Here is a 15,698-nt window from a genome sequence, read left to right as displayed (position 1 = left end):
AGCCTTCCCGCAGTTCTAATGGAATATGATGATAAAAATCAAAGACATGGATTTGTTGAATCGGATTGTTTCACCAATTATTGTCTTACAATCTCATGTTGGACAAATTTATGTTTTGGAAATCTCTCAGTAAATTACTTCCAGGCAACTTCGAATAACAATGATTTTCTTTGGAAGACATTTTGGAGAATCTCAGGCTTCTTACAAAAGATTCAATTATTTATGTGGAAGGTTATCCAGGTTAATGCTGGAAGAATTTTGGGATGCCGGATTATTGATTTTGATACAACATCTTTGATGGTGAAGGTAAAATGGATAACTCAATTGCTTAAAGATCTAAATCTCAATGATGTGATAATGGAAGGAGATGCAAATGATATTGAGCAAGCCATTTTGGGGAATGATCAAAGAGTTCCTTGGAGATTCAAGAATTCAGTTAGGCTCTTCCATGTTTTTCGGTTTCATGTAGATCAAAGAAATCACATTGTAAATTGGATTTATCAATGTACAATGTATAATGATGTAACAGAAGGGTGTGTCATTCTACCATCTCTTCTATGTAACAATCCAAACCTCAATTTGAACGAGGTATTTCAATAAATACTCCCTCCGTTTCTTTTTTATAAGCCGATTTGGGATAGCGTGGAGAATAAGGTTATTTTCAGTTCCGCCGTTTTTGGTGTTTTTCCTTGTTTTGCCCTCACCGAATATATTCCTCTCTCCGGGTAAAATTGAGAACAATTTTCCAAATTCTCTGAAATTGAAACTGAGAAAACAACTTTTCCAATCAAAATTCATGTGTTTTATGGATATGTTGAATTGAATTAAAGATGGGAAAGGATGAACCAGAAAAACTTATTTAATGACTGTTGATGGGTCGGTTTGAGATTCAGAAAACTAAACGAAGAACAAAAGAAATAACGGTTGTTGTTGGGTCCGTGAAATCGAGATGAAGAACAGGCAGAGAAAGATGAATCTGTTGGAGACGATGATGGTATGCAGCTGAAATTGAATCGTGGAAGATGAGCGTGGTGTTGTTGATGTGATTTAGTGAAGATGGGTAATGGATCTGAGGGTTTGTGGTTTCTGACATTGAAGATTATGATTGATTGATGGCTATTTGAGGTTCAGATTGATAGTTGAGAGATGGGTGTAGCTCAAGAACCTAGTTCATTATTGTTGCTATGAAGATGGAGATTAAAATGGGTTTTGTTGCCGGAAATCAAGACAGAGGAGATAGGTGGTGTTGATGATGGTCAATGTACAAGATGAATGAAGCTGCTGAGTGTTGAATTGAAAATGGTTTTACTGTTGGCATGGAGTTATCAGCTGAGGTTTGAAACAGATGGAATTAGAGATTGAATCTGAGATAATTCTGACATCAAACAAGGAAATGGGTTCGGTGGTACTGCAATTTACAGATCGATAACAAATATGAAATTGAGATGGATGGAATCGCTGCTGCTGGTAGGAGGATTGATGGGTTTGTATGGTGACTTGGGTATGATTCAGAAGTGAAGTTGCAGATGTTTCATGATGAAGCCGAAGGAGGCCTGTAATGGCGGTGAAGATGTTTCGGTGATAATGGTAGAGGAGAAAAACGTCTTTATGAAGGTTAAAATCGTAAAAATGAAACATAATACCCTCCCAATTAGGATACCATCATATTTAAAACGTCTATTTTAGGAAACCAGCCTATTAAAAAATAATGGAGGGAGTAATTCTAGGCGTTTTAATAAGCCCTCGTTCCATAAAAAAATAAAATAATAGACCGTAGAGTACTAAACGTTGAAAATATGACCAGAAAGTCGGATGCAAATTTATTACAGTATTGGTTAGATTCTATCGAAGTTACGTGATAACTTGAGTGAGAATCTCCTCGTTGGATATACGTAATTATTACTAATCACGCTTCTTTTTACTTGGATTAAGAAAAATGGCCCGTTCAGTTCATGTAACAGTCATTCATTCTGATTCAGCTACTACCAAGTTTCAGTTATTATTCCCCAGCACGTTCTAGTGTGTCTCTCTCTCTCTCTCAAAAACATATACAGAGAAACAAAGAAGAGGCACATCAGTGGTATCGCAACTTCAGTTCGGCCATTCTTTTACAGGAAAAACTCCAAACAAGCAGTACAACTTCTTCTCCAATATAATCTCATCAAACCAAAACAAAACCAGTGTTAGATAGATCATTTTAGTACCCACCACCAACTAGAAAACAAACTCTCTCTCTCCCTATCAACACACAAAGACACGCATAGTATTCTAATCAATCTTTCTTTGTGCGGTACTTATTCCAACTAATCCCTCCACGTCTAAACCATTTCTTCTTTATTTTTATATTCCTTTGGTGGAGTTTTCGTGTTTAGTTCCCTTCCCTCTTCTGTACTGAGATATACTATCATATCATATCACCATTAATGGTTGCTCAACTGTTTCTTTGAAAAAGAAACCAAAACAACTTCTTTTGATTACTTGTTATACTGAAATAACTCATTTCTGGTTGTGGGGTTTCTTTATTTGTGTTAAATTCGAAGTAAAAATGGTTTTTTGAGATTGGCCCAGACATGGATCTGGAAGTTGCCGAGGATTACAAAAGTAGTACTATCAAGGTGAGTTTGGGTTTTCAAGTTTCATTTTGTGATTTAGATTTTGAGTTGGAGGTTTCTGATCAGTAATGGGTGTTTTGAATTTTGATTTTACAGAAGAAGGAATCATGGAGAACTGTATTAACTTTAGCTTTTCAAAGTTTAGGTGTTGTTTATGGAGATTTAAGCACATCGCCACTATATGTATACAAAAGTACTTTTGCTGAAGATATTCATCATTCAGAAACAAATGAAGAAATTTATGGTGTTTTATCATTTATATTCTGGACTCTTACATTAATTCCATTACTTAAATATGTATTTATAGTACTTAGAGCTGATGATAATGGTGAAGGAGGAACATTTGCTTTGTATTCATTACTATGTCGCCATACAAAAATGAGTTTTTTGCCAAATTGCCAAGTAGCTGATGAAGAATTATCAGCTTATAAGAAGAAAGATTCCGCTGGTCCTCCGGTCATAAATATTGGGTTCACAATGAAATCAATGTTAGAGAAACATAAAGTTTTGCAGAAGATGTTGCTTCTTTTAGCTTTAATTGGGACTTGTATGGTTATTGGTGATGGGGTCCTAACTCCGGCGATATCAGGTAACTTTGGTTGTTTGTGTTCACTTAAATTTAGATTTTCTTGATGTATTTTACTCATTGGATTACTGGTGTTTTTTTTCCGTACAGTTTTTTCTGCGGTTTCCGGTCTCGAGCTATCGATGTCAAAGGAGCATCACAAATGTAAGATTTCTCTGTACTTGTTCATTTACCTTTAGTGGGTATTTAGTTTTTGTGGTAAGAATCTATTTAACTGATGATGACACTTTCTCTTGTTGACATATGTGGCTAATTGTGTTGTTTGTGGAAAGATGACAACTTCTTTTGTATGTTTCTTAACTTTTGGTAGTATAGGGCCATTGGGGATCTAATCTTTGAGTTAGGAATCCATCAATTTAGTGAAGGGTCTTTTATTTTTATTTTTTGGAATCTTACCAACAACACTCATGATTCATATAAAAGATACTATTAATCTACACGTGAAAATGACTGTTGAAAGAAAAAAAGTTGGGGGATTTCGGAAACTTCTCTTGTGTGATTTTGGTCAAGGGATATCAAGAACATGTTGTTTATCTACACCACAACAATGTGAAATACTAGTTGCACAAGACGTGCTGTAATTTTTCAGGCAAGGGTTAATATAGATTTGACGTAGATCGGATAGAATTAGGAGGTTAAAGCTAATGAAGGCATATTTCAATCTGATACTGCCAATCGTGTAATTTCTCTGCACTAATTAAAGGTGTGCTGATTGAACCTCACCATAAACGTCAACTGTGCCACAAATTTCCGGGTTAGTAATTAAAAAGAGTGAAGTTAGAATTGGAGTACTGTTGATGGGTTTATAATGCTGAATTTACTTGGATCATTTCAAGTACGAATTGACATCCACATGTTTGCTAGTTATAAAGCTAAGCACGGCTGTATACGTCTCACATGTAATTTCTTCTCACCTAAAGTTTCATGTTCTTTTTGAACAGAGGATAGAGTTATTACATCTCTATTTCTATAGATGAATTAACGTTACCTAGTTGTCAAAGAGCTAAGTTGTTATGGTTTGAACCTGTCGCTTCCTTACTTTTATGTTTCTTGTTGGTGTTTATCCCATTGAAACCTGCCATGAACAGCCACATGTGACTCTACTAGGTGGTCTTACACATGTGTATTGTTCTATATTGTCTGTGTATGTTTGGAATGTATCATTAACTTACATTTTAGTTACCCGTAGGTGCTCACACTTCTTTCTTTTAGTAGTCTGAAATGATATCTGATTCCCATACTGCAAACCAAAATTGGACCTGGATTGAATAAATTTAGCTTAGGAAACATCCAAACATTTCCGGCTCCATGATACATGTAAGTCCTGGAGATAAGTTTGTCCATATGCGTGACCACTTGACTGGTCGCAAATGTAGAACTCTAAGATTTTTTGTCCTATTCCATTAATTAATTTCATTATTACTGAATCTTTTAGATGACAACATTGATTATTTCAAACACCCATTCATGTAAAATGTACCTGAACTAGAGTTGTGCTAATTGTACATTCTACAACAAGCATTCAACAATATGGCTCCTTATATTCAAACTCTTTGCAGATGTAGAGGTTCCAGTTGCATGTTTCGTGTTGGTATGCTTGTTTGCGCTCCAACACTATGGCACCCATCGAGTAGGATTCTTATTTGCACCAATTACCATAACATGGCTTTTCTGCATCAGTGCAATTGGTGTGTACAATATAATCCTTTGGAATCCGCACGTGTATCAAGCTTTATCTCCGTATTATATGTACAAATTTTTGAAGAAGACTCGACTACAAGGTTGGATGTCATTAGGTGGAATACTATTGTGCATAACAGGTATGTGAGTTCTATAGCATTTGGTTGTTATAAGTGTAGCATTTTGTGCTATACTTAATAAGCACCTCTTCTTTAATGTTTCTCTTCTTTTTCTTCTGTGTTTGCAGGTTCAGAAGCTATGTTTGCTGATCTGGGACATTTCTCGCAGCTATCAATCAAGGTATGGTGTTTTTGGTTTATGGATTTCTGTATGCTTCACTGTACGCTTAATGATCAGTATAATTTCATTCCAAATAAGCCTACCTTTATCTACTAGTCAGAACAGTTATGACATCATTAATTGTGCTCATCTCACAAATACAAAAAAGCATAACCGCCTCTCTGCAGATTGCCTTCACCTCTGTTGTGTATCCATCTTTGATTCTCGCATATATGGGACAAGCTGCTTACTTATCTAAGCATCACATCATTGAGAGTGAATACAAAATTGGTTTCTATGTATCTGTTCCAGGTAATTCTTTCTCTATATCAGTTCCCCTTTACGATAGTAGAGTTGCTGCATTTAGCTGAAATATGAGTCATTTCTCAACAAGACAGAGCGAATAAGATGGCCAGTACTTGCTATAGCTATACTTGCAGCAGTGGTGGGTAGCCAAGCCATTATAACAGGAACCTTCTCAATTACCAAACAGTGCTCTGCTTTGGGCTGTTTCCCAAGAGTCAAAATAGTCCACACATCGTCAAAGATACATGGTCAAATTTACATACCAGAGATCAACTGGACTTTAATGTTACTATGCTTGGCTGTTACAATCGGGTTCAGAGACACAAAACGTATGGGTAATGCAGCAGGTATGACCACAACCAGAATGAAAAAGAATTCCTAGAAAAATAAAATGATATTCAAGAATTTTAGGCTTTTGCCACTTGGTTTACAAACTGATCAAAATATATTAATTCGTGACTCAAGGCTTATGCTTTATTCTGAAATAGGATTGGCAGTTATAACCGTCATGCTGGTCACAACCTGCTTGATGTCCCTTGTCATGGTCATATGCTGGAACCAGAGTATTTTCCTAGCCATTGGTTTCATATTATTGTTCGGATCTATTGAAGCACTCTATTTCTCAGCCTCCCTCATCAAGTTCCTTGAAGGGGCATGGGTTCCAATAGCCCTTGCTTTCACTTTCATGGTTGTCATGTATGTTTGGCACTACGGTACAGTCAAGAAATACGAGTTTGATGTGCAAAATAAAGTCTCCATCAATTGGCTACTCAGCCTTGGCCCCAGTCTAGGCATCGTCCGTGTTCGAGGAATTGGTCTAATTCACACAGAACTTGTCTCAGGTATCCCTGCCATCTTCTCTCACTTCGTCACCAACCTTCCGGCATTCCACCAAGTTTTAGTCTTCCTATGCATCAAATCTGTCCCTGTCCCATACGTTCAGCCTGAAGAACGGTTCCTTGTAGGTAGAATTGGGCCAAAAGAGTACCGTCTTTATAGGTGTATTGTAAGATATGGCTACCACGATGTCCATAAGGATGACATGGAGTTTGAAAGGGATCTAGTTTGTAGTATAGCTGAATTTATTCGTTCAGGAAATTCGGACTATAATGGAGGTGGAATGGAAGAGTTTGAGAAAGAAGATGAAAAAATGGCTGTCATAGGGACCTCTTCAAGCTTCAATGAAGGGGTGCGGATGTGTGACAATGATGATGATGACGACCCAGGTGAAACTGCAGGGACATCAGAACTGAGAGAGATTCGATCTCCAATGGTTCCGAGGAAAAGAGTAAGGTTTGTACTGCCAGAAAACCCGAAGATCGATAGGGATGCAAGGGAAGAGTTGCAGGATTTAATGGAAGCAAGGGAAGCCGGGATGGCATTCATACTAGGACATTCTTACGTAAGAGCGAAACGTGGTTCGAGTTTTATGAAGAAACTTGTTATAAACTATGGGTATGATTTCTTGAGAAGGAACTGTAGAGGACCTAGTTATGCATGGAGTGTTCCACATGCATCTACACTTGAGGTTGGTATGGTCTACCATGTTTAATAGTGTTATTGCTATGTAGTTGGAAATAATTTACTATACCGTATAAAAATTGTGTCCGGTATGTATACTTTGTGCGTGACTTATCAAACTTCATCACACACATTCTGATTGATAGATGAAATCAACCTACAGAAGTTCCGAAACTAGAAACTCTTAATTTTGAACTGAAAAGAAAAGGGTTTTGTTATCGTTTGTATCCATGCACAAGATAAAAGCCAATCATTGACATTGTAAATGATAAAAACTAATAAAATAATATGAGAAATGATGTATCTTGTATTGGAGAAGGTAAAGTTTGCACTTGTATAGAGAAAATTTTAAAAAATTCATGAATATTTGATTTCTCTAATGCAAAATACACCATTTCTCATATTATTTTATTGGTTTTTATCATTTCCAATGCCAATGATTGGCTCTTATTTTGTACATGGATTAACATGACAAAAGCGGAAAGAAAATTTACAGCAAAAGCATTTTAAAACCAGACAGTTCCAAAAATGGTAAATACATACTAATTAATTAACATGAATTATGAAAGGATGATGTACAGTGTGGTCTTTATAACTCTTTACTCTCATCATACCAATCACCATAATAAATGGCTACCTAAAAAAACAAAAAAGGGTAACCCCACCGATCATATATCACCATACAACTTGCCTTCTGAAGATAATATACATGTTAATAATACTGGCAGTATTTAGTTTGCTGAACGTTGGACACCAATTCTGCTCAGTGAAAATGGCCACATGCAGCTTATACCTAGATCAATAATACAACCACCATTTTTAGGAATCAGGACGAAGGTAAAGGGAAAAGTATTTTTAGTTCGTAAGAGAAGAATATAAGTAGCAAGCATTTAAAAATGTGAAAACTACGGACATGCCTATTTTACAGATTCTTCCCACTGTGAAATCCATGCTCAAAAAAACGCAGGCACGCACCCATTTTCTACGACAAAATATCTCCCAAATCCATAATTTCAGAAATTATGTTTCAGTCTTTTTTCTTCTTCTTCTCCGATTCGTATCTCCCTACTGTTTTCGTCTCAGTTCTTCATTGGAGCTTCAATTCACGGGTAAATCTCAACATCTTCGTATTTGGGGGTTGAAAGGGGATCTGAGCATCATTTTGAGCTTCTGCAGTTGAACTGAAATGGAGACATCAAGGATTGATTGAAGCAGCGATGACGAGAATGGATCTGTGGTGTTTGGGGGTTGAATTTCAAGCCAATTGCTTCAATTCTCTCAACAACAACGATTGAATTTGGGTGTGATTGCTTGTGGATTGATTGCAGGTGGTATAATTTGGGGTCTGTTGATTGAAGAACTGGTGTTGTTCGATGATTTGACTTAGGGTTTCTTCCATTGATTCATGGCTATATACGAGAAGTTTAAGCAACAGATTTTGGGGATTTTTGAAGTTAACTGAAACGGGTTTTATATGGAGTTGTTGGATAAATGAGATGGATCTGTTGGGGTTCAGTGTGGTGCTCGATTGAGAGAGAAATTATGAAGGTAATGGTGGTGTTTGCAGGTCAAATTGGTGTTGATTTCCGTCGAGTGTTCTCTGGATATAGACAGAGTTTGGTGGAGTTTTGGTTATGCCAGAAAACCAGCTGAAATAGATGCCACTGTTGCTGTCAACTGGGGTTTTTTTGTGGCCTGAAATTGGAGGTTTGTATTTGAAAAATCAACAGTACCTGGCAGAAACTAAAATGGGATTTTGGGGAATTCTGGTTTTGAACTGAAATTGGGGGTCTTTGGTTAATTGAATCGATTCCGTGGAGATGGGTTCTTACCCATTTTTGTTCTTGATTAAACAATGGTTGTCGACTTGTCGGGCAGAATTGCAAACACAAATGGAGAAGACTCGAGCTTCAAAGCCACTGGTGGTTGTGCTAGACAGATCTTCAGACGTTGTGAACATGGGGAGTTGAAAACGATGGTGTATGTCCTTCTCTACTACATTGCTGATGGAGACTGGAGTGAGCAACGAAGAGAGACTTCGGCATTTCTGTGCTTCAGAGACCAAGTCGAAGATGCAATGAAGCTGTAGCGACTCGATGGGTGATTGCAGGCAGCAGTGGTCTACAACAACAGCAACAACACAGATTTGCGGAGGATTTTTGGATGTGGATTAAAACTGGGTTCAATTGAGAAGTGGAGGAATGTGATGATATGAGTGCTATATCAAAATGTCTATGTTGTTAGCTATAGATTGTATGGCTGTCTAAGATGGAAGATGTACTGCAGTTTGGGGTTTCAATTCAGTGAAGTATGTGGCATGCATTCAGGCCAGTGAATCGGCAAGAGCAGCAATTCAAGGTCTATGTTGTTTACAAATTTGTTGCATAACTTGTTATGCAGTCCCGAAAATGGTCGCATAACACGTTATGCAACAACTTTTTTATCACTATTGAAACCAATAAAAACAAATATTATATAACTTGTCATGCACCTACTATAATATCTACATAACATGTTATACAGTCGCGAAAATGGATGCATAACCTGTTATGCATCCGAAAATATGACTGCATAATGCATTATGCATCGAGAAAATTGTAGCACAATATTTTATGCATCGAGAAAACAGATGCATAACCTGATATGCATCCGTAAATATGGATGCATAATGCATTATGCATCAATTTTTTATATACGCATTAAAACCAACCAAAACAATGGTTACATAACTTGTTATACATGCATAACTTTGTTATGCAGTCGAGAAAATAGTTGCATAATTCGTTATGCGTCTGCAGAATGTGTTATGCGTCTTTTTTGGTGGCCGCATAATGGCTACATAATGCATTATGCATCGAGAAAATAGATGCATAACCTGATATGCATCCGTAAATATGGATGCATACTGCATTATGCATCAATTTTTTATATGTACGGCTAAAATCAACCAAAACAATGGTTACATAACTTGTTATAGATGCATAACTTTGTTATGCAGATACATAACTTGTTATGCAGTCGAAAAAATGGTTGCATAATTCGTTATGCGTCTGCAGAATGTGTTATGCATCGTTTTTGGTGACTGCATAATGGTTAAGTATCAAGTTTTCAAAAAATTTCCCTAAAATGAGGATCACCTCCGATTTTTTCGTTAAAAACAAAATTTTGATATTCATGTTTGTACTCGTTGCGTATCTCTTTTAAAAAGATTTCCAACGATATAAAATTTGTAAAATTCTAAGGCGCGGATTTTTAGATATGTTATGTCCAAGTTGCGCTGCCAATTATACCCATGAAAAAGATAGTATGCATAACGAGTTATGCCTGAAAAGATAGTATGCATAACCAGTTATGTATTGATTCATATAATAATCTCATATAATTATGGGTGTCACGATATACAAAATTAACTGTGGGCCTGAGAACGAGAATATTATTTTTTTGGGGTCTCCCCCTAATTTCCCCTTTAAAAATCTTATGTTCAAATCTATCTTACTGGGCCGAGATTGTTAGTGTTGATTCTCGTCTAGATCGATTTAACAGTGATGGAAATTCACTGCAGCGAATGTGGCAATACGAAAAATCCCTGTATTATCTCTTAAATCACTTGTGATCATCCCGGCACCGTTCGGAGGATAATAAGCATAAACATCAATGTAGTTAGGCCAAGTGTTGACTATCCCTTTAGGTCAATGTGTTTACTTGACCAAAACAGGTACTCCGTTTCCATTTCTGGAGTATAAACTTCCAGTAAATCCTTCTTCACTTTCTTCTTTTTTTCTCGTTTTTTTCTTATTTTTTTAAAGAAAATTTATTAAATAATAAGGTATTTTCAAATAACTGGTAGGAATCCTTGTCACCAGCTGGCGCCAATATCCTTCTGTGTGACAATACCTAATCCGTGAAAAAAGAAATTGCATTTCTTTGCGCTAACATCAAACCTTTTTTTTTCCGGAAAATTAGAATTTAAATTGATAATAACCCGAAAGACCGGGATCGGTTACAAGAGTTACTGTGATAGAAATATTCAAACATCTTTAGACTAACAACAACAACAACACATATATCACCAAACTGAAAATTACAATCCAGATTCCCAAGAAGAGTCTTGTCCATTCCAAGTGAGCGACTCATCAGTAGCATAACTAGGTTAAATGGCCTGGTTTGTATCACTAATCTTTCCAAACCTATTAACAAATATACAAAATACAGAGATGCTAGGATCCACAAAGGACCCAATCACTTCTCAAGGTTTGTTTCTTCATCATTACAGTAACATAGGTAGCAGGGGTTACATGATCTGATTTGGATTGCTAATCTTTCCAAACTCAGTAACAAATCTGTAATACAGAGATGTTAAGATCCACAAAGGACCCAACTATTTCTCAAGGTTTGTTTCCTCTATACTAGAGTAAAAAATGTAACAAGGATCATCAAGATCTGTTTTTTCTTGCCTGAATCGGTCGGTATCTTCGTCGGAATCGATGTCTTGTAGCTCTCTTCTGGTGGCTTTGTTGTTGTTGTGTCTATTAATGTCTTGGTTGTTGTTGATGCTTCTGGTGTCTTTGAAGAAGTTACTGCTACTGTTTTTTTTCTACTGGATTGAACCCTCCCATTAATGATGATGAAATTCATTAAAAACAAGAACCCAGTTGAGAAATCTATCCAGAAAGAAGGTAAAACAACTAAACCGATCTAGAAAAGAGAGAAGAAAAAGGATCTTCAAATCTAATGAAGAAAAACTTCGATCTAGAAAATCAGAATTAAAATAAAACCCACAAAGATCTTATAAAAAAGAAAACCTATAAGAGCGGAAGGAAAAGATAGTTAGAGATTGAGAGAATGAGGTCTTGCTCGGATCTATTCCAAAGGAGCAAATCTGAGCAAGAGAAAGTTCAGGCGTTAAAGGTTTTCGTTGGATTTTATAAAAAAGAAAATCTTTAATTTAGTAGTTCGATCCCACCATCCAACTACAAACATCAAACCTAGACAAGTGATTGTGCAACCTCTTCAAAAGATCCATAAAATCGTCATCAAGTTCCCCAAACATCGTGAAAGCCAAAGTGCCAGAACCAAAACCTTGAGCCAAGCATTTTTCAAAATATTTTTTATGTTTTTCTCTTTAAATCCTCTCAATCCTTTTTTATCCTCTTTCGATTTTCATGGTGATTTTGTACGATTTTTTGGTGGAAACTTTGAGGGTTTGATCCGTACTCAAAGACGATTCTATTGCATGCTTCAATTTTGAATTTCATCCACAAAATCAACAAAGGTAAGTCATTCTAATATTAGGGCTTGAAGTTAAATTATTTTTTGATAATCATGAAATTGTTGATATTAGGTTGATTAGGTATGTTGTATGTGAGCCAATAACAACATTAAGACATAAATGTAGTGAAAAATCCATGATTATCTTGTTCTGTGACGTTTCTCTTGATTTATGTTCAATGAAATCATTAAAAACTACTTTATTGATGTTTAATGTTAATTGAATTGTATTGAATGTACGGTATAGAGAAATTGAAACTATAATTATCGTTTGTGAAGGTACAATATGAGTTTACTGCGTGCTTATGTGAGACGTAAACACGGAATCTATTTGGATACTTCAAGTGATGAAGAAGAAAAAGCTCTGGTAATGTTTACACAATTGTGATAGGAAGAACGTCTGCGTATTATTCGGCAAACGATGCCTAGGGAGGTGCAGACACGGAGTGTAATTACCCGAGATCGAGTGTGGCATGATGCCAAAATAATAAATGATTATTTCACACTTGGAATTGGTTATACCTTAAGACAATTCAAACAAAGTCTAGGCATGAATAAAGATTTATTCGAGAAATTATTAGGAAAATTACTTGGAGTAAACGTCCGGATGCAACTGGTGTTATTGGGCACTCTCCACATATGAAATTAGTATCACTGATAAAATGTTTGTGCAAAATTACAAGAGTTGATAGTGTCAAGGATTACACTCGTATGGAGGCGACAACAATATAAAATTATCTAAAAAGATTTTTCCACATAATTTGCATGACTTTTGGAGAAATATACTTGCGCCAACTTACTCCTGAAGATGTTCATAGGTTGCTAGGTGAGAATGTCGAACGAGGATTTCCAGGAATGCGATGTAGTATTGATTGTATGCAGTGGCCATGGAAGAATTGTCCGGGAACTTGGAAAGGAACTTATCAAGCTAAAGGAAAACACAGTTGTATGGTGTTAGAAGCGGTTGCATCATATGATTCATAGTTTAGAAACGTTTTTTTTTTTTTGAATGCCTGGGTTAAATAACAATTTGAATGTGTTGGCATACTCACCCATTTTCGTTAACATGCTAAAGGGTGTAGTACCTCCATGCAATTATGTCATCAACATTCACCAATACAAGATGGATTATTTCTTAGTCGATGGTATCTATCCAAAGTTGAATACGATTATATAAGCTTTCAATCAGACATTGGAGGTTTCAGACACGGTAAGATTCAACAAGTATCAAATGGATAAAAGGAAGGATCCTGAGCGTGCTTTTGGAGTGCTTCAATGTAAATTTATAATTATCGATCACCGTGTAAGTATTGGCAACAATCTTACATGAACCTAATAATGAAATGTTATCTGATATTACACAACATGATTGTTGAGCATAAACGTCGGCATAGGGATTGAGGTAGAGTTGTTCTTGTTCCGATTTCAAAGCCAACAAATAATGGTCGTATTTTTGTTAAGTCTAAAAAACCTTGAAGTGCGCCTTCAACTAAGATTTGATCTTGTTGCGCAAATTAGAGTTAAAGCACGTCCTCGTACAGGAGAACAAGCACAACCGGGAGTGCAGGCAGTAGACTCGTCTAGTTTTGAGGGTTCAAATATGGAATACATATTACAAGCATCATCAGATGGAGAATATGATGATACATACTTAGATGAAGAAGTTATTCCTAGTCAAAACGAGAATGGTGCATCTGATTATTATGAAGAATACAATGACCAAATTTCGGATGACTTTCAGCATGCAGGTGAATATGTTTATGAAGATGGATATGTAAAGGAAGAATATAAACATGATGGATATGAGGATGAGGACGAGGATGAGGAGGATGAATGAAAGTCTTCACTATAATCGTTGAACCAGGTAGAAGTTTGAATGAGTTGTAGTTATTTTTCGGTTTCTTTAGATTTGATAATGAATGTGTTTTAATTTGATGGGCATGTGGTTTACAATTATGATATGTTAGTTACTTATTTCAGTCTATAGTAGTTGCAGTCATGTGGTCACTTCTCTCAGTCTAATTATATAGTAGTTGCGGTTGTATGGTCACTTATCTCAATCTCTTTCTACGGTATCTGCAGTCATATGTCACTTCTCTTAATCTCTTTCTAAAGTATCTGCAGTCGTATGGTCGCTTCTCTCAATCTCTTTCTACAGTATCTGCAGTCGTATGACCACTTCTCTCAATCTCTTTCTACAGTAAACGGATATGTTTTATAGTCGAAATAGTAAATAATTTATGTTGTATAAATATATCACATATCGTTCAACCATGAGCACATCAGTTCGACCAACTTTCTTCTCCAGCTACGATAACAAACACTTATGTTGTCCTAATTGTTATTTACAAAACAACAACTTCCTTTCAAAATTATGGTGGATTATACTCAGGAAGAAGATGAAGTCATTGTTATTTTATGGATCGATGTTTTTCTAGAGAATGATGAAGGACTTGAAGTAAGAAATACCACAACGATTTGGGACTGAATACTGCAAAGGTTTATTACAACACCGGGGAATCCCAACCATCAAACGATTAGTTATCCTCAAAAAATGATTGTGCATAATCACTTCAGTTGTGAGAGAGTATGTATCGCTGCAAAAAGTATTATACCTCTTCAGGCCACCTTGCACTCCCGTAATCGTAAGCGACTTACCGGTTACCTACAAATAGTTTGTACCAAATTGTTGAATTATTGAATTGTAAATTGATTTTTTTTTCCTTCGTTGTAGGAGGAGATGGCTAAATTAAGTTATAATGAAAGTTCAGAAAGAAATTTCGGTTTTATTACTGCTATTTAATGTTTAAAAACAACTTCCATGAGTATAAACCGGAACTCACACAAGATGTTGATCCTGAAGATTCAGATGAAGACTGAACAAGTAAGATAATGATAGTTTTTGTGGGTATATCTCTTTGTAAACCCTCACGGGACGCAACTCGTCCAATTGGGTCGCCTAATGGTTTAAAGGATTGTTGCACATCCTCAGTGTAATCGTGGTTCCTACGAAAGTGAAAATAACTAGTATCAATTATTAAAAAGCACATTACATTATATTCATCAAATCCAACTCCTAAAATAACAACAACAATACGTACCAATTATTCAAAAATCACGTTACATCAGTTCAGGTTCAAACTCTTGATTCAACTAAAACATATACAACACCTAATCAGTCCATTCCACTAAGAGACATCCAGGACATTTCCAGAAACGTTTTCCATATATTTTCTTTGCTATAGACTGGTGCATTTCTATAAAAAAATTACAACCATGGTTTTCGCATCCAATCCCTTTTGTGCATTCAAACTCCAGCTTTCCTTTAAAGTTTGAATATTTTGCAGAGTTTGTCAACTTGTTTTTGTTTCATTGCATCCTCAAGTAGTTGTTCTTCTTCAGGACAATTAGGATATTCACATTCCAAATACCTAATCTACTCTGAT

The 15,698-nt window shown here is 36.1% G+C and overlaps 1 protein-coding gene across 1 annotated transcript; it reads left to right on the top strand.

The window, feature by feature from the left end:
- Positions 1-721: 721 nt before the first annotated feature.
- LOC113276418 (potassium transporter 6-like) lies at positions 722-7,202 on the top strand. Its single transcript, XM_026526019.1, has 8 exons — positions 722-2,615; positions 2,709-3,201; positions 3,289-3,342; positions 4,758-5,018; positions 5,126-5,178; positions 5,346-5,469; positions 5,556-5,810; positions 5,952-7,202. Exons 1-8 carry the CDS (start codon positions 2,571-2,573, stop codon positions 7,013-7,015), a joined length of 2,349 nt encoding a protein of 782 aa, XP_026381804.1. The 5' UTR covers positions 722-2,570; the 3' UTR covers positions 7,016-7,202.
- The last annotated feature ends 8,496 nt before the right edge of the window (positions 7,203-15,698 follow it).

This window comes from Papaver somniferum, chromosome 4 (assembly GCF_003573695.1).
Source record: "Papaver somniferum cultivar HN1 chromosome 4, ASM357369v1, whole genome shotgun sequence".
Classification (NCBI taxonomy): Eukaryota; Viridiplantae; Streptophyta; class Magnoliopsida; order Ranunculales; family Papaveraceae; genus Papaver; species Papaver somniferum.
Note: the sequence above shows the minus strand (reverse complement) of the source record. Positions and strands in the feature narration are given on the sequence as shown.

Bases quoted from the DNA above. Each gene is read 5' to 3' on its own strand.
- LOC113276418 (XM_026526019.1), top strand. From the start codon at position 2,571: ATGGATCTGGAAGTTGCCGAGGATTACAAAAGTAGTACTATCAAG. The intron at 2,616-2,708 runs GTGAGTTTGGGT...TTGATTTTACAG, and splicing joins ACAAAAGTAGTACTATCAAG to AAGAAGGAATCATGGAGAAC. The intron at 5,179-5,345 runs GTATGGTGTTTT...GCCTCTCTGCAG, and splicing joins TCTCGCAGCTATCAATCAAG to ATTGCCTTCACCTCTGTTGT.